The 21,445-nt window shown below is 39.5% G+C and overlaps 1 protein-coding gene across 1 annotated transcript in view; it reads right to left on the reverse strand.

The window, feature by feature from the left end:
- The window catches only part of LOC121287065 (teashirt homolog 2), a 547,485-nt gene extending 529,165 nt beyond the window's left edge, over positions 1-18,320 (reverse strand). The window contains exon 1 of the mRNA XM_041204550.1: positions 17,878-18,320. Coding sequence (XP_041060484.1) covers positions 17,878-17,917 — 40 coding nt within the window. The 5' untranslated portion in view covers positions 17,918-18,320. The remainder of the gene's footprint in view (positions 1-17,877) is intronic.
- Between the last annotated feature and the right edge of the window lie 3,125 nt (positions 18,321-21,445).

Genomic DNA, 21,445 nt, shown 5'->3' on the forward strand with positions numbered 1-21,445 from the left:
AAGATATCCAAAAAAATGTTGACAGTGGTCTTGTTTTAAGAATTATGTTTAATTAGAGTAAAAAACATATTAATCAAATGGTGGCCATGCTTCCTTAATAGTCTGTGTGCACTTGGTTTTGTATTCAATAAACCTCATGCCTTACTTGAATAAGATGTGGAAACGTGGCTTTAAATGAATCACCTTACTGCTTAGCAATCAGAATCTAAGATTCAGATATGACAGATCTGATTTTACCACTGGAAGCATCCAGCAAAATGGCAACATTTCCAACGGATGGCAGTCAGGTAAACAAAAACACGTATTGACATGTACCACATTTACACGCATGACACAAGTCAACTTCAAATTGGAGTCAACTTTATTTTGATGCACATCAAATTAACTCAATAGCGCTTACAAGCTGCCACTTTTGCCTGCATTCACAAATAGAAATAATGCTCTCAGTCGACTCAAACAGTTCATATGTATCAGACAAGACAACATGAAAGAAAAAAAACATCAGGAATGAACACATTATCTTTGTGGATTAAATTTGATGCACAATACATTTATATTGAGGAAATCTGGGTTTAATTTAACTCGACACGATTTCAAGTAACCTATTGCTTGCATCATGCAAAGTTTGTACTTTTTCTAAACGACATTAGATGCAATTTTCTTAATTAAAGTGCAAAAAATGCCCCGCTGTAATAGGTGTATTCTTTTGCCACTTGCTGGCATCCTACATAACAGAAGTGAATGACTAGAGGAGGTAGTATACACCCTACAATACAACCTTCAGGAAAGAGAGCATCTTATGAAACTCAGTAACATTATATCGAGAAAGAATTTACTGAATAAGCTATGCACAATCTACCCATGGTTTATAGGCTGAAGTGATTTTGTTGATGGTTTTGGAAAAAAAGAGGAAAACACTTAACTTGGGGTGTTTAAGTGTGGCTTCCAATGAGATCTTGAACAGTAAAATCAAGGCCCAAATATTCTACGAACACTGAAAGGTGTAATTCATTGATTGGAACATTCTCCCAGAAATGTTTAATACATGCATACATAAAAAAACCAGAATACTTAAGCTTTGTTTTTGTGTTTAAATGCATTACTGAGCTTTTTAATCCATGTTCTCCAGCTGAAGTCTGGGCCTTCCATATAGTGCCCCCAGTTTTCCGTTCACAATATATACCACTAATAATGCAGAAGTTACATTTCATTGTGCATATGATAGGAGCTGGTGCGATTTAGAAACCAGATCAAGGGCGGATCTTTAGGCTCGTTTGGTGCCAAAAATAACACCACCAGCTACATGTCAGCTCCCTGGCTCCATCCCGCCTCTGTGCCATTTTCCCCAGAGATTTGGTGGGGAGGTAACAGGACAACCCAACCACACACTTGGGCTCTTTAAGGGCCACTTAAGGCCAACTGGAGAAGGCCGACTAGGATTTTGCAGTTGGCCTTCAGGTTCCCACAGGCTGTGGGACCATTTTAACTGCAGCAAGCCAGCACCCCAGCAGCAGACCTCGGGGACCAGTTCTCGGGGCAGAGCTAGGGGCCCTCTATGCCCACTTGGATGCAGCAGCAGCCACAGGTTACCATGTAGAAGGGTTAACTTCACCACAGTGTGGCCTGGCAGCAAAAACTATTTTCTTATTTAAACTTTAAAGAAGTTGGAGAGAGGGCGCTTCCATTTTGAAGCCCCTTCTCACTCACTCGTCTTGAATAGCACTTTGTGACTGCTTTCAAGCTGAAAGCACATTGATTGGCTCTCTAGCTTAGAGAACCTGCCCACAATCCTTAATTGGATGCTGAGCCTGGTAAGCCATTAATTGGCTGCTCTCTGGAAAAACACGAGTGACCATTTCCCACCCAGTGCAGTCTGCTGACCCCCACTTGAGCCTTCTGGTGGGGTTCAGAAGCTTGCAGAGAAAATCCAGCCCCAGTAATCTATTAACTCAAAAAGAAAAAAAGAGAACTTTGCTCAAAAGTAGTACTTTCTTTTGTTGAATCATAATACTCTTGCGTACACAGGGCTGAAACTAAACATTTTGCTGGCTTTTCTGAATAGCCCCCTTTGCCCTTTAATTTGGCAATTTTCAAACTTTGTGTGTGGATCCACTTCTGGAGACCCCTGTCCTAGCTTCCAAAAGACAAGATCATTTATCCAAAATAGAAAACAGTGCCATCATTACAAGAGGTGAGTTTTTATTAGTTTACAGCTACATAAATAATGTGGAAAAACTCAGCGGGTCTGGCAGCATCAGCGGAGAAGAAGAGTTGACATTTCGAGTCCTCATGACCCTGTCGATGCTGCCACACCTGCTGAGTTTTTCCAGGTAATTCTGTTTTTGTTTTGGATTTCCAGCATCCGGAGTTTTTTGTTTTTATTACATAAATAATGTGCTAGTAAGTCAACAAGCAAAGAGACCTGAAGACAGATGCACTGAAAACCAGGGACCCCAGTTTGAAAACCTACCCTGTTAGTCCATGTGAATCCCAAATTAAAGGTGGCAGCTAATTCTTCAGACACAACAGTACACTTAATTACATTTCTTAGGTTTAATCATCACACTGTACAACTAATCCGAACAAACATAACAACTGTAGGTAAAAGGCACCTTCCCAGCACAACAAGAGAAGCTAACCGAAAAGATTCCAAAGGCCCTAAAAGAAACATTTTGAATGTGGCTGAATGCACCAACAAATTTGAGTGGCATTTTGTGACCAATAAGTGTGATGTTCCATATGAGATACAATTGTTCCATGCCTTTTTTACTTCTAAAAATATGCATGGAAATATATCCATGACTGAAGTACATTAATAAGCCCCTTAACCAAAAGAGAAAGGCCTTGAATTTCTATGGTGCCTTTCACAACCTCAGACTGCCTCTAAGAGCTTTACAACCAATGAAGTACTTTTGAAGAGCAGTCACTGTTGTAATGTTGGGAACATGGCAGCCAATTTCTGCACAGTGAGATCCCACAAACAGCAACATGAATATGGAGATCTCCCTGCACTTCTCTCAAATTGTGCCATGGGACATATTACGTCCTGAGGGGCCAGACATAAGCCAGGCTTTCATGTCACATCAGGAAGACAGCATCATAGATGATGCTGCATCCCCTTAGTACTGCATTAGAGTGTTGGCCTAGATATTATTTAATCTGGGTAACTGGTTAAAAAAAAGCTTTTGGCAATAGAAGAGCTGCAGCATTCAAAAATAAGATCTTCTCAGACCACATGGTGTGTGACAGAATAGCTGCTGATTTGTTTAAAGCTGCTGTTTTCAGGAATGCTACAGGACTGTGAAATGAGAATGTACAAGTTTTATCTATCCTGATTGGATACAAATTCATTGCACATAGCTGCCTTTAAACTTAATTTGGTCGTCTTGCTGAGAGAGGCATCAGCGTTCAGGAGACATTTTTATTTTCCATTCATTCGAGGGATATGGGTATCATGTTTTTAATTAGCTTAGGGAAAGTCTTTTACCCCCATCTGAGAGGAAGACCCACCTCCAGGAGCAGCCACTGCTGGGACCAGTCCTCAATGACGATCATTGCTGGAGCTGGATTAGAAAGCAAGTCGGGGGTTTGGCCAGGCTGGCAGACCCCAATAAGAGGAGCTGGCGGCCAGAATCAGTTGTGCAGGGTAGAACTTGTGGGGTGCTTAGTGCTGTGGGGGTGGGATGGGGAGGGGGAGAATACCTCCATTGGAGGCAGAATGCCTGAAAATATGCCATCCCCAGCCCATAACAAGGCCGCCAGGGTTGACCCGGTGGCTTCGCCACATGCTGCTGGGCCCCCCCACCACTGGTACAATCCCAGTGGCAGTCGAGGAGACCCTTAATGGCCCAAAGGTGAGCGAGGGTGACCAGACTGGAGAGACCATCTCCCAGCCTGCGATAAGGCTGCCAGTGTTTACCTGGTGGCCTTGCCATGTGGTGTGGTGTGGTGTGGGCCCCCCTCCCCCACTGGTGGTATCTTGCTAGTGGGGTGGGGCAGGTAGGTGACAGGGATGGAGTTTCTGCCATGAAATCCGATTTCACGCATATCCTCCTCCATCTTCTCAGCCAAAATTCCAACCATTAACTCTTTCTCTCTCCACAGGTGATGCCAGACCTGCTGAGTATTTTCAGGATTTTCTGTTTTTATTTTAGATTTCCAGCATCTGTGGTATTTTGCTTCTGCTATCATCCAGTTTTGGACCAGGAAATTTATAGCTGGCAAAATCTTCTGCTGCTTCATCAATGACCTTCCCTCTATCATAAGGTCAGATGTGGGGATGTTCGCTGATGATTGCACAACGTTCACCACCATTCATGACTCCTCAGATACTGAAGTAGTCCATGTCTCAATGCAGCAGGACTTGGACAATATCCAGGCTTTGTCTGACAAGTGGCAAGTAACATTCACGCCTCACAAATACCAGGCGATGACCATCTCCAAAAAGAAAATCTAACCATTGCCCCTTGATTTCAATGATATTATCATCACTGAATCCCCCACAATCAACTTCCGGGGCAGTTACCATTGATCAGAAGCTGAACTGGACTAGCCATATAAATACTGTTGCTAGAAGAGATCAGAGGCTAGAAATCGTGCAACGGGTAACTCACCTCCTGACGCCCCAAAGCCTGTCCACTATCTACAGGGCGCAAGTCAGGAGTGTGATGGAATATTGTCCACTTGCTTGGATGAGTGCAGCTCCCACAACACTTAAGAAGCTCAACACCATCCAGGACAATGCAGCCCATTTGATTGGTACCACACCCACAATTGTTCACTCCCTCCACCACTGACGTACAGTAGCAACGGCATGTTCCATCTGTAAGATGCACTGCAGGAATTCACCAAGGCTCCTTCGACAGCACCTTCCAAACCCACGACCACTACCATCGAGAAGGACAAGGGCAGCAGATAGGATAGGACTATCACCACCTGTAAGTTCCCCAAGTCACCCGCCATCCTGACTTGGAAATATATCCCTGTTCCTTCACTGTCGCTGGGTCAAAATCCCGGAACTCCCTTCCTAACAGCACTGTGGGTGTGCCTACAGCACATGGATGATAGCAGAAGCAAAATACCACAGATGCTGGAAATCTAAAATAAAAACAGAAAATCCTGAAAATACTCAGCAGGTCTGGCATCACCTGTGGAGAGAGAAGAGTTAATGATTGGAATTTTGGCTGAGAAGATGGAGGAGGATATGCGTGAAATCAGATTTCATGGCAGCAACTCCATCCCTGTCACCTACCTGCCCCACCCCACTAGCAAAATACCACCAGTGGGGGAGGGGGGCCCACACCACACCACATGGCAAGGCCACCAGGTAAACCCTGGCAGCCTTATTGCAGGCTGGGAGAGAGTCTCTTCAGTCTGGTCACTCTTGCTCACCTTTGGGCCAAATAAGGGTTCAAGAAGGCAGCTCACCACCACCTTCTCAAGGGCAACTAGGGATGGGCAATAAATGCTGGCCCAGCCAGCGAAGCCCACATCCCATGAATGAATAAAAACAATGGACTCCAAAAATCCATTTTAAAATAAAATGCCATTTCCCCAAGTTTCTTATGTGTTGCAAATTCAGGATATTAAAATATTTTGATGAAATTTTCATCATTAAAGCGAAATATATTAAAGATGAAGAATTTTCAATGATTGTTCAACATATGAGCAGGATCATGTGCATCTTGCTAAGCCAAAACTCAACTTGTAGGCTCAAACGCAGTGAAACTTATATCAACCCCAAACTCTGTTGGCAGTTTATGCATTAGTACTGAGCATGGCTGCAATGAAAGGTATACGTTGTAGCAACCAGACTCCCCAAAGCTTGTTCCCATGACACGCTCTCTCAAGCATGTATGTTCAGCTTAGTTCAGAAAGGAGACAGCCCCTGCCAGTTTAACTACACTAAAAGAAACATTTCAAAACAAGTACTGTGGCACAGCATTTATTGCTTTGCTCTCTAACAACTACATGTTCCCCTCTCTATTTGTGACTGATTGGGCTACCTGCAACATTAGCTGCTGTTTTTAGCATTATTTCAGAAAGCACAACAAACTTGAAACATGCCAAAATGCAAGGTTTTTTTTCTCTCTGTGATGGGATTAGCCAAATTTCAAAACTTATTTATAACCTCCAGCAGAAAATTGACTACATACACTGCTCGAGTCAACTGGGACTGCATAACATCAACTTGATTATTTCAAATTAACTCAAACATAATTGCACTGCTTGACTAGCCATGGAACTTGTCAGCTATAAACCTGTCAAAAATCCATCAACTTTACAGTTAAATAGCAGCACAAAGCTTAGGTTCCAGAATTTGACATCTTTTGGAGCTCCGCCTGATAAGATGCTTTGTAGCTAGCTTCTTTTTGCTCCTCATTTCTATAATCTCAGCTACGTGGATCATAAGAGAAAGGAAAGTAAAAATTACTGTTCTGAACAAAAAGAAAAGCAAGGTGTGTTTTGAAACTTCATTAGCAAGCATCGGGTTTGGAGCATAATGATTATTACAATAGGTGCCACAAAAGCAGCAAAGCATTAGTAAAGATTATTACCGAACCATGCATTTTTGAAAGAAACATTAGGAAATATGAACTCCATTATTGTGCTCAGTAATGCAATGAAAATACAAGCCTAACTAAATAATAAATCAATTAAAACAGAAATTACTCAACAGTAACTTTCTACAGGCTAATGTTAAAAAACATATACCCCTGGAATACTTTATATTATCTGCTCTGTTGTACAAAATTATGAAGCATTTTGAACACAATTAACTTTGATGTGCTTTGGGGAAATTACTCAAATTTAGGGGTAATAACAGACTTGGCATGTAAGATGTCAAATTGTTGTGGAACATCAATAATCAAAGTAAACAGAGTCCTGTGCTATATTGCTATATCGGTAGAGTATAAATCAGTGCATGCTGTAAATTCCTAAGTTTTACATTAGGTAGGTTTCTTCTTTTTGAATAGCATAATAAAATCCACAGCCAAATTCTACCCATTACAACCCAGAAATCTAAAGCAGCAGGCTAGTGCCTCGTTTTAACTTAAAAAAACGACAGTGAAGACAAGGATCTGATCTGTAACACTAAGTGGGACAACAGGAGGTGTTCTTGGAAACAGCTGATCATTGGATTTTAAATAACTCCAGTTGAACTTTTACCAAATCACAAAATATGATGTGGAAATATTATAGGGTTGATTTCCTCAAAAGGTTGCCCTAGGGTGAATTGGCACTTCAACCTCATAACACCATCCACCTACATTCCTATCTAGCCTATCTACCTCCGAGCAGCCTGGCTCGGTTGCTTACCCATAGTGCTGTTTTCCTGACATTCATTGAAATACATGGCTCAGTGGGCCTACAATTTCCATAGCATTCCAAGAGAGCACCACTTGTCAGGTGACCACATGTTGGGCAATCAGCCCAGCTATTACAATATTGGGAAACAAAACTGTTATTATTATTATTATCCCTCTACAAGACCTGATGGGTCTACATAATGAACCAACAACTTACATTCCTGTAGCGCCTTTCAAATAGAAAAGCTTCCAAAACTACTTCACAAAGATATGAAGGAAAATGGATGGTGAGGCAAAGCTGGAAATATTAGGAGGTGGTATCCAAATGCTTAATCCAAGAAGTGGATGTTAACAAGGCTCTTAAAAAGAGAATGAAAGGAAGAAGCAAAGGTTTCAAGAGTATGTTCCAAACAGTGCATCCTGGAGGGCTGTAGGCCTCCGCCAGTGGTGCAGTAAAGTGAAGGGGGAATGCACAAGAGGCCAGAAGAATTGACTTCAGGGAGTGAGTTCTAAGGCTGAAGAAATACAGAGTTAGGATGGGACGAGGCTGTGAGAGATTTAATATAAGGATATGAGAATTTTAAATCTGAGGCAGTGGCTAATGCCAATGTATGCCAGTGAACGCAACTTGGTAGAGCATAGGAAACAGGTAGCAGAGTTTGGTACAAGCTGACATTTGTGGAGGCTGAAGCATGGAAGGCGAGTCATGAGTATGTTGGAGGCAGGTTTTAGTTGCCAATGGTTTGAAATAAGGAGGTGGGAGTAGGTGGGCTTTGTAATGAAAGAACATGAGTTTGGAAATTCAACTCAAAGTCAAACAGGACTTTGAAGATTCTGAGCAGCCTCAGGCAGCAGGAATGGTATGGATTTTATAAGGGAAACCAAAGATAATGGTTTCAGTCTTCGCGATGTTTATACTGAATGTCAGGCAAGTGGTCTGACAATGCAAGGACAGTTGAATAGTCAAGGAAAGTGGTGAAAATGTGAAGCTGGGAGCTATTGGTGATTGTGCCAAAGTTAGCCCCCATGGCTGTGGATAATGTCACAAAGTGTTGAAAGGGCAGGCTAAGGTTCTATTTCCTTGGAAGGCTCCAGAGGTGACAATGCAAGAGTAGGAAGGGAAGCTATGTGCAGACCAGTGCAACATTTGCAGCTAGTTGAAAGAAAGTGCAATTTCCTCCCAATCCTCTCCTCAGTGTTAGAGTACAGCTTCCACCATAGCCAACTAGAGAATAACAATCAAGTGGAGATCTAGACTAGTTTAAAAGACTTAAGGCAAAGGAATCAGTATATATGGGGTACTAGTAAGTGTCTGATTTGGGGTATGGGGACATTAACTTAAAAAATATCCCTGGAACCCCTATACTCTTCACCAACATTAATGATGCTGATTCCGAAATTGCAATTTAGTCAAATTCATAGATGTTACAACACTCAAGGCAGGGGGAGTATCAGCCAAGGATCTCCAAAGCATGATGGACAACATATGTAAATAGATGAAACGGTGACGTGAAACTTAATAAAAATAAACTGAAAGCATAATATGTTGCAGGAATAACGTGTACTAGGCTATAGAAACAATTAACAGATGAATCTGGGAAGGATCTGGGAATCACAGCAGACTTGTTACTTAACTTGTCTATTATATTGTTGTGAAGCAACAAATTAACAATCCAAGTAGAATGTCTAACTAAATCATAATATCATAAAAGTAGAGAATGTCATATTAAATCATACAAAACTCTGATCAGATGGCTTTGAGTCTTGTGTTCAGTTTGGTTAACAGGCACAATGAAAACATTCAAGCCATGGAGATGGTACAAGAGTTATGGAGGTGAAAGTGGAAAATCTGTAATTACTTAGCTAGGAAAGGGGATAATTAAGAGGAGTCTTCTGGAAGTATAAAAATGTAAAGATAAGCTAAGTCTGAAGCACTATTAAAGAAAAAAAACATACATTAGAATATGTAAGACTAAATATGGTAAAAAGGCCAATATAGGAATGACGTTTGTGGAAACATTTCACACAAATTGTTAACAGCACTTAGAATGTTCTTTGGGGTAAGGTGCTAGAAATAAAAATCTGCACCCATGAGCTAGTGTGACCCAAATAGCCACCCTCATCTGTACCTATTTTGTTGTCTTCTGAAACACAAATGGATAAATGGATCACAAATGAAAGAGATTGACAGTCACCACTTGTGAATGGGCATACTAAACACTCTGGAGGTCTTTTACAGAATCCCTGAAACGCAAACTATCATGAACACCCGAGCCACCTCTCAGAAGCATAAGGCTGACTAATATAGGAAAAAGACCAGGTCCTATGACAGGCTGATCAAAGCCAAGACTCTGCAAGTTTCAGACATACTTGTTCAAATGAAGCCTATAGGGAGCATTAACAAATTGCATTGGTTCTTCAATGCATACTGTCCTAAGAAAAGTGACAGTACTAACATAACATGTACAATGATTTCACAAAATAGATGTATACAGAACAATTTCCTACAACAGTGACTATACCTCAACACATATTTCATTGGATCCAAAGCGTTTGGCGAAATCCTGAGATCATGAAAGACAACATGAATCTTTCTTCCACAATTTTTCTTCCTTTCTTTATAGGTTCAATCACTCCTGTACTGAGTTAAACAATATCAGTTGGAGCAATGGTAGAGATACAACAGTTGGTGTCAGCACCTTTGAGTTGAATGTTACCCAGTGATTCCTGCTGGAAATGCACACTTATCGACATCAGGAGAGGACATAATTGGGCTTGGCTGTTATACACTCGTATGTGAACACTGATGCATAAACAAAAGATACTTGGACCATACACTAAAGGCTATACTAAAAACTTATTATACTATACTAAAACCCTATTATTATGGGCATGGAAGAAAACTGGCAAAAAACTGCACAGCACACTATTACTACAAGATTAACCTGGGCCACATAATTTTCAAACAGACATCTCAAACTCAAATTCACTTTTAAGTAAAAAAAAAATCACCAGTATGTAGTCTGCCAGGTGGAGCTGTACATTTACTTATTCAATTCAACTGGATACTTTGCCAACAATTAAGCACTCAACAGTCATAAATAAATCTAAATCACCTAAATTTTAACTGTAGTTTGCAGCTGCAGATCACGTGCACTCTGTCATAATTGATTAAACTTTCTCTTCTGAAAATAATACATTTTTTGACTATTTTTGTCCCTTTCTTGCATGTTGGATCTTGTATATCTACTTTATCTATTTTTATATTTCTTCCCTTCAGCCAGTGCAGACACATAGGCTGAACGGTCTCCTTCTGTGCTGTTACATTTTTGTGTTGTCTTTAGTTTATACCCACACCTCTTAGCGTAGATGATATATGATTCTATAAGCAAAACACTCATCTAAACTAAGCAGCAGAGGTAAAAGCAGCCGCCACTTTGACGTAATACTTGTGTGTTCCTTATACACTCCATATAAAAGGTTTAAACTGACTTAAACGCATTCTAAAAACAAATTTGCAAGGGGAAAATCAAAGGATTTTGTAAAAGGTACACCCAATTTTATTTTTACGGTAATTGTAATGGTCAATTACTGTTAGAGTGGTTTAATTCAGAGGGTATAAACACAAAGTGGGGTAGGTCAAGAGCAGTTTTGCAATAGCAAAATTAAAGAACCAAGGAAGCATTTGCACTGCTGTAGATAACAGCATGATGTTCCACCAATGATTCACCAAGCTATCTTTTGCATTATCCAATGTCTCTGTCTAGCCCTCATACCTCCCACATCATGATATCAATGCTCCTTTAACATAAAAATGTGCATTCTGAGAAAACCACTATTTTTAGCGCTTTTGTGTCAAGCTGCTTTATGGAAGTAGGGATGAATATGGACCATCAACTGACCCTCAACTGATCCAATGAACTAAACACTACCGGGGCAATTAAGGATATGATGCCTCAGAATCTGAGGTTGTCTCTGCATCGAACAACTGAGAGCATCAGCATCACAGTCTATAATGAAAAATGGAAGATGGGCAAAGCGATGTTACATGACTGCTCTGGTTCATTTTCAGAACCATATTTGGCAGAATGAAAGGTCCACAGGGTCCTGCAACTTTTTCTAATGTACAGTTTTCATAGAAATATGGCACTGGAAGTGAGAAACAGATGTTTTTGATTAAAATATACTCCTTACCGTAGCACTGCATTGTGGTCATTACCTATATACTTTTAATCAGCAAGAAGCATCTGTTTCCAATAGTAAATCATGAAAAATGACACAACTGCATTCACATTATTTATAGGAAGGTTCAGACATACATAAGCATTCATTGGTTTATTTCAATGCTACTCAGCTGCCCTTCAGCAAATATTGTTCAAAGAAAATTTGCCTTACTTTTTCCCATTTTTGTTTCCTTGGCTGCTAATTACCACATCTCAAGCAAGCAGGTGGGGAAATTCAAGACAAGAACTTCTCCACAACTAAAACATCTCCATTCCATTACTGCACAACACAAGTCACAATGAACACTGCACCACATTGAGGATAATCCTGTGATTTAACTTTCTAACTAGAACACAAGGACATTTACCATGTCACAAGTAAACTCTATAAAATGCTACATTTTGAGCACTTAACCAATGGCACCGGCTCACCATTACTGCATTGTTCTCCCATTAGAGATTAGACTCTCTATAGATTATGAGTGGGGGAAGGGTGATTACAATACCAACCGTACTCAACCCATTCACACTATGCTGCTTCTAAGGTTCATTTCACATAGCTATACAGAACAGAACCTAAATGACGTAAAGAATTAAATTAGTCCACAGAACCATGACTTCAGTACTTTGCTTTCTGGGCACCAAATGTTCAGATCACAGAGGCATAAATGTTGAATTACTATTAGAAGCATAAAGGGAGAGGTTAGAAGACTTTTTTTTTACACAAAAGGTTACTGGAATATTGAATGGATTACCACAAATGACCAACGAAGCTGGGTGAGTCATGACTTTTAATAGGGAATTAGATAAACGGTGAAAGAAAAATATTAGGAAGATACAGAATAAGAGGAGGGAAATGGGATTAAAGGAACTCATTCTCATGTGTTATTATCACCAGTAGTGGCATGGTGGACTAAATATCCATCCTTCCATACTGAATTTCTGTGAGCATGGTGGTATTAGTTCAGGATTGATGGTCCCTGTGCCCAAACTGATCAGAAAGATAAAGCTAAGACAGACAATTCTGTCCATCTAGCTCATCCTCCACGGAGACCATAATGTCCCCTTTCACAGCCATTCCCCTCTGCAGCTTCCAGTTGCCTCTTGAATGATTCTAGAGATCCAATAAGAGGAAATCTACTCATCTAAGTTAGTTAAAGTTGCATCCTGTAATTAAATATTCTTTATGAACACATGGAAATTAAAGCTGTCTACTCATTACAAAAATAATTCTGTTCCTTGGACACACTTTTTTGAACAAATTTAAATGTTTACATCAAAGTCTGATTTTAATGATGCACAGTTGGACCCACACTGCTGTCCTGTGAACTTGGTGAGGCTGCGCCTGAAGCATTGGTGAGACTGCACCTGAAGCATTGGTGAGACTGCACCTGGAGTGCTGTTTACAGTTTTGGTCTCCTTACTTAAGGAAAGATATACTTGCACTGAAAGCTGTTCAGAGGAGGTTCCCAGGGCTGATTCCTGGGATGAAGGAGCTGTTTTATAAGGAAAGATTGAACAGGTTGGGCCTATATACATTGGAATTTAAAAGATTGAGATGATCTTACCTTAACATATGGTTGAGGGGACTTGACAGTATAGATGTTAAGAGGATGTTTTCTCTCCTCGGGGAATCTAGAACAGGTGGCACAGTTTAAAATTCAGGGGTCTCCCATTTAAGGTGGAGATGAGGAGGAATTTCTTCTTGTTAGTCTGTGGAATTCTCTTCACCAGAAAGCAGTGGATGCTGGGTCACTGAATATATTCAAGGCTGAGTTGGACAGATTTTTGATTGACAAGGGAGTCAAGGTTGCGGGGGACAGGCAGGAAAGTGGAGTTAAGGCCACAATCAGATCAGCCATGATCTTATTGTTTGGCGGAGCAGGCTCCATAAGCCAAATGGTCTACTCCTGCCCTATTTCTTATGATCTACTCCTGCCTTATTTCTTATGATCTTATGATTTCTGCCTCTTTTATTAGCAATAACTTATGGGCAAAGAGCAGAGTTCAACAAAATGAACATGTGATGTATTACTGAAACCAATCCCAAAAAATAAAAAAAAAGCTTTTCCTGTAAGTGAAGGTTAATTGTAAAATTTTAATATGCCCAATCAGTTGGGCGATTTTAAAAAGTGCAACTTGCACATTGGCTGGACAGGTTCAAGCATAGTGAAATCTGGCAATCTTTTCCTGACAAATACTGTACGTAGCCAACGTTCAGTCAAACTGGATAATATTTGGCACTGTCTAATTTTATCATGAGATGAGAGTGTCTTCCAAGATAACATGTATCCAAACATTGAACTGCCACTAACAGAGACAAGAAATTGGTACTGAATTAGTTATGATTTTAAAAACAAACTCAAGAGATTTACGAACTTATACTTCCACACTAAAGAGAATGTATCCAATAAGTGTCTTTTTTTTTCAAAAACACACGTTGAAAACAGATGTTAAAATCAACAAACCTTTCTTCTGTTTCACCGTTACTCTTTGTTTTGTTTAACTGGTACAATTAGTGGTCATGTTCAAAGCAAGAATTTAAGTCTGTTGTACTCTTCCGGACACAGGTGTTCATTAATCTACAATTACTTCATGCGGAGCTAACGTACAACTGTAATTATTACATTTAATTCCTGTTTGGTGAATAACCCACTTGTCATCACAAATTGTTGCAGCATGGTCCACCATGAAAATGCTGGGCTGGAAAATATCAAGATTCAAAAGCAGTAACACACGTTCTTATGATTTCACAATGAACACTCTCTCTTCTGGAATCAAACAGAAAATACTTGAAGTACAATGCAGGTTCCTCAGGCTCTGAAAAGAGAAAACTTACATTAATGTTTTGGACCAAAACCTTTCTTCAGATTTCTAATGAAGAATCTGAAACATTAACCTGCCTTTTCAGATGTACCTGCTGTGTACTTCCAGCATTTTCTGTTTCATTGCTTCTTCACATTTCCAACATCCCAATTTTTTCTTTTTACCTCTATTGCTACATCTTCTGAAATTTATTATGTCTATGGAGGTACAAAGCGACTCTTACATGGCTCCGCATCACAATGATAGAAACATATACTAGTTTAATGCCAATGTTATCTCACTCCAAAATGCGTAAATGCAAGAGATTTTACACCTGTGAGGATTGAGGAGACTATTCCTGTTAGAAAACTTTGGACTTCAGCAAAAATTCACCTTGTGAGCCTGCAGAAGTTAATTAAATTCAGAAATTAATCTTTACAGAACCAGCCAGTCACCATACCATTGATGGAGTCACTCAGAACTAATACTGGGACAGTCTTTTGCTTAGTGATACATCTTGGCAGGCCATTACTCCTGTCTTTAAAGAAACAAAAGTGGTGCATGTGTTAACCCACTTAGGACTGATACAATCAGCTAAAATGTTAATCATTAAAAAAAAAAGCTTAAAACAGAGTTATTAACCTTTCCTATAATCTATTACCTGTAGAGTTCACAGACTAATTTTAAATGGTTTCCACATAACCTTGTATAAAGAAAGACAACAGAGAATGTATTCTAAGGAAAAGTTATTCTCGTGCATGGATTATTAGCGATATTAATGATTTACATCCAAGTGGGAAACCAAGGTAAAGTACTAAGGCCTAGAAGTAAAATGTGCCACCAAGGTGGAAAAGACTGAAAAGGAATCATGAGGTAAATCAGGATGTTCCAATCTGATGACACCACATTTGCGTTTTAAAAGCCTGAAGATTACAGGAGGACTGAAACCTGGCAGGGATGAGGGGAATAAAGAATCTTGCAGGTTTGAGATCTTTGAAAAATATGAGTTCAGGGATTGTGATTTCCTTGCAGTTCTGCTGTAATGCAAAGACTAAATTGGACAGTACTTTTGGAGCTGAGAAGAACAAGGGAAGAAAGTTCAAAAGAGCACTGACAATTGCTATATTATTAAAATAAAGGATAACAGGGCTGCAAATAAAAGTGAGACCTATTAAACACAGTTTTTTGATCCTTGTACACTGCAAGCAACTAAACCCTAAATCACAATGTTCTGTAATACAATGCGAGATCTTTAAAAGTCTGTCTTAGAATATAATTTGAATTTCTAAGAGAGTTTATTCTGGATAATACTCTAAGTTATTTCATTCTGTCTTCATTTTCTTCTGCACTTTATTAATTATATAATGGAATTATACACATTTTCTAAAGGTTAGTCATCTAGACAAATACTATTTCAAAATAAACAATATCAATATCACCCAGAATGTATGGGTGTTATATATGATGCCACCATATATATGTGTATATATATGGTTATATGTAAATTGAGGGGACCTATTTAAGTATAATAAGAAAAAGTATATTGATAAAGGAAAATTAAATTGAAAATGAGTCAAATTTGAAAACTCCCTTTTGAAGGTAGATAAAACACTATTTGATTCTGTTTTAGTTTGTGAATAATTTTAGTTTCATTTGAATTCCTTTAGCGGGACATCACAATTGCAGTTAACTGGTAGACGATATACAACAGGCATATTTGACACTATATAAACTGGTGAACCCCACCAAGTGGTATTACTGCACTTTTAACCTCATCAAACTTTCAAATCATAAAACATATTGTTACCAGACATTTTCTGAATTCCCTGGTTGATGGCAGTGTCAAGTTTCAGGAATGACAGGAACACAGAACTGGCATTTCTCTAAATAAATAAGTTTCTTTTAAAACATTGCAACCTTGTTTAAAGTTTTTTTCATGAATGTGATTTGATATCCATTCCCCCCCCCCTTTCCTTCAATACATTGTTGAACCTATTATTATATCACGTCTGTCAACCCACATCTCTTCGCCCCTTCCTGTACTGCCAGGTAATCAATTTGTCGTCACTCTTGGTAACCCCAGTAAAGTCATCAGTGAAATGAGTTACAGCTGTGAAACCATCAGGAAGAAGAACAGCCAAGAATATGCTGCTGATAGCACATCGAGGTCTCAAAGATGAAATATTAATGCACGATTTGTTTATCTGCAAGCTCACATCTTCCAGCACTGAGCTGTTAATTTTCTATCTGTGCAGACAACAGATCACTCAGTCATGAACTCTTCACAGCCATTACACAGAGACATTTTGATTAAGTATGCCTAATGTAGTGTATAGGAAAGAATGAAAACACTCAGCCTGCCAACTTTTGATTGACCATTAAGCCACTGATGAATGTGCCTGTCAAGGGAGAGACAATTACCTCAACAATGAAGAAAGTCTTCTGGAGGGTTATTTCTATAGCAGTGACACATTTACCAGATTACAGCCATGCAAGTTGAAAGCGTGTAAACTAATAGCTAAGATTTCTTCATAATGTATTCATCCCACTCTCCTTAAAGGAGAGGAAATGAAGAAAAACACACATTAAAAAAACTAAACAAAATAATTGTGCATGTCTGGGCAAGGAAATGACAGGGGCAGGCGTTACGTCACTAGCACATGCGTTGCCATAGTGAGTGATTTATTGATATTTATCGAGAATGAATAGATCAAAGCCTGCCAGATGACAGGTGATCAATCACGCGTCAAATCAAAGATGGCAATCGACTTTAAGACCAGTTAAGTGGGTGGATCCGGCGGATGAAAAATGAACTTTTATTTCTGTGCCCCACACCACCAAATATCACAACTCTCAGGAGGGAAGGAAAGGTTTAAGCAGGCAATTTATTTCCCAGATTACATTCCTCTTTTGTAAAACTATGTTTTTGAGCGTTGTGAGACTTGAGCCACAATTGCACAAAGTTAGAGCGGCACGGTTTCCCCATTTTATTTTTGCCACCCTTTTCCAGAGCTTGCAAAGTGCCTGTACGCTTTTCCACAATTTCGTTGCTTTTGTTTTCCCCTCGCAAATGCTTATAAACGGCCTTTCAGTTTGCCGATTTTAGCCGCGTAAGAGCACAAATCCCCTGCACTGCAAACATTGTATCAGATTACAGTCAAATATTGCAACCCATCCATCTTTTTTTGCAGAGAGACTGAATTCTCCCTGACTGACAGGGGATAAACACACACGGGTTACATTGTGCTGGACCAGCCAAAGCCCCCATCAGCGTGAACTCCACACACACACACACACACACAGCTCACTGAGTCCCCGCTAAACACATCAAAAAGAATTCACATCCAACAACAACAACAAAAACTTCAAGCACAAAAAAAGTCTTACCGGAGACCAAAATAAAACCCCCATCTCAGCACAGGAGCTGTGTTCACAAAACACATTTTGACAGGAAGATTTTTTTTAAAGAAGAAGAACAAGATTGCTGAATAATAGTGATTGTCTAAGGCAGAGGTAAGATATAGAAGTTGTTTGTTTACCTGCAGCCCGTTTGGGTGCTTGCTGCTTCCTCCGCGGCATGCTGTGAGAGTTTCAAGTTGACTTTTCTTCAGGTGTGTAAGAGGTGGTGAGGGGAGGGGGTAAGGGAGGGGAGGGGAGGGGGGTGCTCGGCGGAGGCGATGGCGGGGTGTCTATGTGCGTGTGTATATATAGATGTGTAGGTGTTATCTATACAATATCTTAAATATATTTTCTAAAATATATGGATGTGTCTGTCGGGGGGAGCTGGTGGCTGGATTTGCACAGGGACACACCACCCCCCCGGCTGGACGATCGCAAGCTGTCGGTCCTGCCTCTCTCTCTGTCTGTCTGCCTCTGTCTCAGTCTCGCCCCCCTCTCTCTCTCTCTCTCCTCTCCCCGAGCGGGTGCTGATCAGTGGCGGAGCGGAGCTGCTGCTGCTCTCCGTCGGTCGGTGGCTGGCAGCTTTTCCGGAGGGACTGGGCTCAGTCTCACTCGCACAGACACGGGTAAGCGATAGAAGCGAGCATCGATCCCCTCCTCCTCCTTCTGCTCCTCCTTCTGGCAAAGTCAAATGCAATCTATAGCAGCCTCATCCTTGCATTTGACAGCATCTGGAACAGTGAAAAATGAAACCAGAAGAGAAATCTATCAATAACAAGGCTCTGGGTATTTGTTAACGACAATAAAAACAATGCATACACAATGACAAAATTATTAATCCCCTCTGAGCTGAGAATTAGGTGAAAATTTTCACACATATTTTAAACATATATGTATCTCTTCTATGTAAAACCCTTCCAAAAGTATTCTCTGAAAAAAATGACCCCCTAATATAAACTTTTGGAATTGTCTCAATTTGTAGCGACATTTGATTCCTTCAAACATCATTTCTAACAACTTTTTTTTGCGAAAACTGATTTCCCATTTACTCTGGACACGGAAATATTTATAGAAAACAAGACGAAAAATCGCGGGGAAGCTTTGGCTGCAATTATTTACGTTGCCCATAACCCAACATGCAACTTGCTTTAACATATGTTTCTTCGGAATGTTGATAAACTATTGGATCTGTCATATATAAATGTTAAACATCCATGGCTGTGCAAGCAACATGTACTAAAGGTACACATACTGTTACACTGATTAAAAATAAACGTCGATTACAGCGATATATGTGAATCAGGTATGCAAACAGAAAACAAAGTAATGTATCCCTTTGAAGTATATTTTCTGAATGCAAAAGATTTATTGCGCCCAGAAAGTTAAAAAAAAGTTTATTCTGTTTTTCAATTTAAGTTAAACAAGTATCAAGAGTCGAGAGTGCAGGTATACATAGGATACATAGGATATACACCGGTAAGCACTATAATTTCTGAAATTAATTCATGACAAGTAATACATAGATGTTATTTTAAATATTTTAGAAATATTGATCACAGAAAACAACATGAATTCGGACTGATATATGATCTATGTTAAATGTAAATAAACCGAGAATTATAATTCCACAGCTGGTATAAATAGTTAGGTATGATTAACCTTTACTGTGAAATGCATGTGAAGTACTGTGTAAACCAGATATGCTGGGACAGAGCTAACGGAGCCAAATTTAAAATTCAGTGTTCCTAAACATTCAAGAACACGTTCGATAAACTTACTAATTCATAATAATCTTTTCAGCTAAATTGTGCGTTTTTGTAAGGCTAAAGCTTACACTTCAACTGCGTTTTGAAACCTATAAATTCCAAAATGCATTTGACGCAAAGTTAAGTTTAATTCTGGAATTTGGAAAGTTGAGCAAAACTAATCTCGCTCTGCAAAACTAAATTAGCCTTTATGATTACACATTAAAAGCCTTTATTTGGAATTCTTAATTATTTGGAGAAGCAACAAAAAAAAGTCATTAGAGATTCAACTCACAATTGAAAAATACGAATGGGAAGGAATGGTCAAAATGAATGTATTTGTAACCAGATTTTTGTATAAAATCATATTCATAAAATGTCTGACCAGTACAATTTAGTGCGACCTAATACTTTGCCGAGAATAACGTACACATCATACTGCTCCACGACGTGACAAACCAATAAAGTTGTGTAGTGTTATATTGTATCAATATGGTTTTGATGAGTAACGTTACTAATATGCTTAAAGATTGATGGATGAGAGGACTGTGTCCGTACTTACGAATTACCATGTCCCAGGGTCTGGAAGACATATCAATAATTTTCTTGATTGTTTGGAAGAGTCAGTTGATGAACTTCGGCTGGCTATCCTTGATAGTTAACATAGAAATGATTTCTATCCCTCGTATTATATTAGAAATCCAAGAGACTTGCGCGCTTTGCGATCCCCCTACAAAAACTTCAGCCGAAGCTGCTTTTGTCAGTGCTATCTGTCCCTGGACGGCAATGGATCACAGAAATCTCTGATCACTGACATCTCCAACCCTCTTCGATTAGCTAAACTCACTGGCAGGCTGCACCGATCGGATACTGAGTGATTAGGAAACCATCAAAGACATGTAATCTAATCAACTAAACCAGCCAGCAAAACCACCGTGCATGGGTTAACCTCTGTTATGTCAATGCAATGACCGGGAGCCCGCCTCGTGTAATAGAGCAGCAGGAACTACAACTCCCAGCTCAGCGTACTCCATCAATCGTGTATGTACACCCTAATCCAATTTCAATCAAGGAAACCTTTTGCCCAGACCACACGATAAACCAGCCCGCAGTTATGATCTCCCCTACATCTTACACGATCTCCTAATCATAACGTGTATTATGGTGTCAGTGTAATCAACAATTTGACAATGTAATTACACAATCCCTGTCTCAGCCTCTACTCTGGTCATAGTGATAATGCAGCATTAACTGAAATCATGACAAGGGGCTTTAAGTATCCTGAACCCCAATATAGCGATCTAAATGATTTTCATTTAAACCTCATGGTAATCCCAATCTGTCGATCAGAATGACATTATTCCAGTTGGAAGTGAAACCCTTCCTAATTATACTTTTTCAATTCTTCACTAAATCTGAATCAGTTGAGAGAATCATTATTACAGTTTCCATTCTGAATCTTTACCTGGGAGACACAAGATTATTTCTACCCCGCGGCCGCCCCCTCCCGCGCCTAAAACCTAATCTGTGGCTGATAATCATACAAGATTTGTGAACCCACAAATCTGTCGATCATAATTTCATACTTCAAGTTCTACCTTGAACCCCAAATCTATGAAAAATTCATTCATAATTCTAATTCTACCCTGAAGTTCAATCTGTCAATCATAATTACATTCCAATTCCACCTTGAACCCAATCTGTCAATCATTCTTTCAACTTTAGCTTTGTCAATTATGCTCACCTACAGTAAACCCCATCTGTCAGGATCATTCAAAGTGCAGCCTTGTAGTGATATGGAATTCCTCATGATTAAATAGTCCTAGAAGACACTGGTCTATTTACAATTATGCCATTAGACTACAGTATAATAGCTACATACAGGTGATGAAATAAATGATCTCTACACCAAGTCACACTCTGATGAAGTATGTTCATAGGCAATACTTCTAATTTCCACTTT

The sequence above is a fragment of the Carcharodon carcharias genome, chromosome 14 (genome assembly GCF_017639515.1).
Source record: "Carcharodon carcharias isolate sCarCar2 chromosome 14, sCarCar2.pri, whole genome shotgun sequence".
Lineage (NCBI taxonomy): Eukaryota > Metazoa > Chordata > Chondrichthyes > Lamniformes > Lamnidae > Carcharodon > Carcharodon carcharias.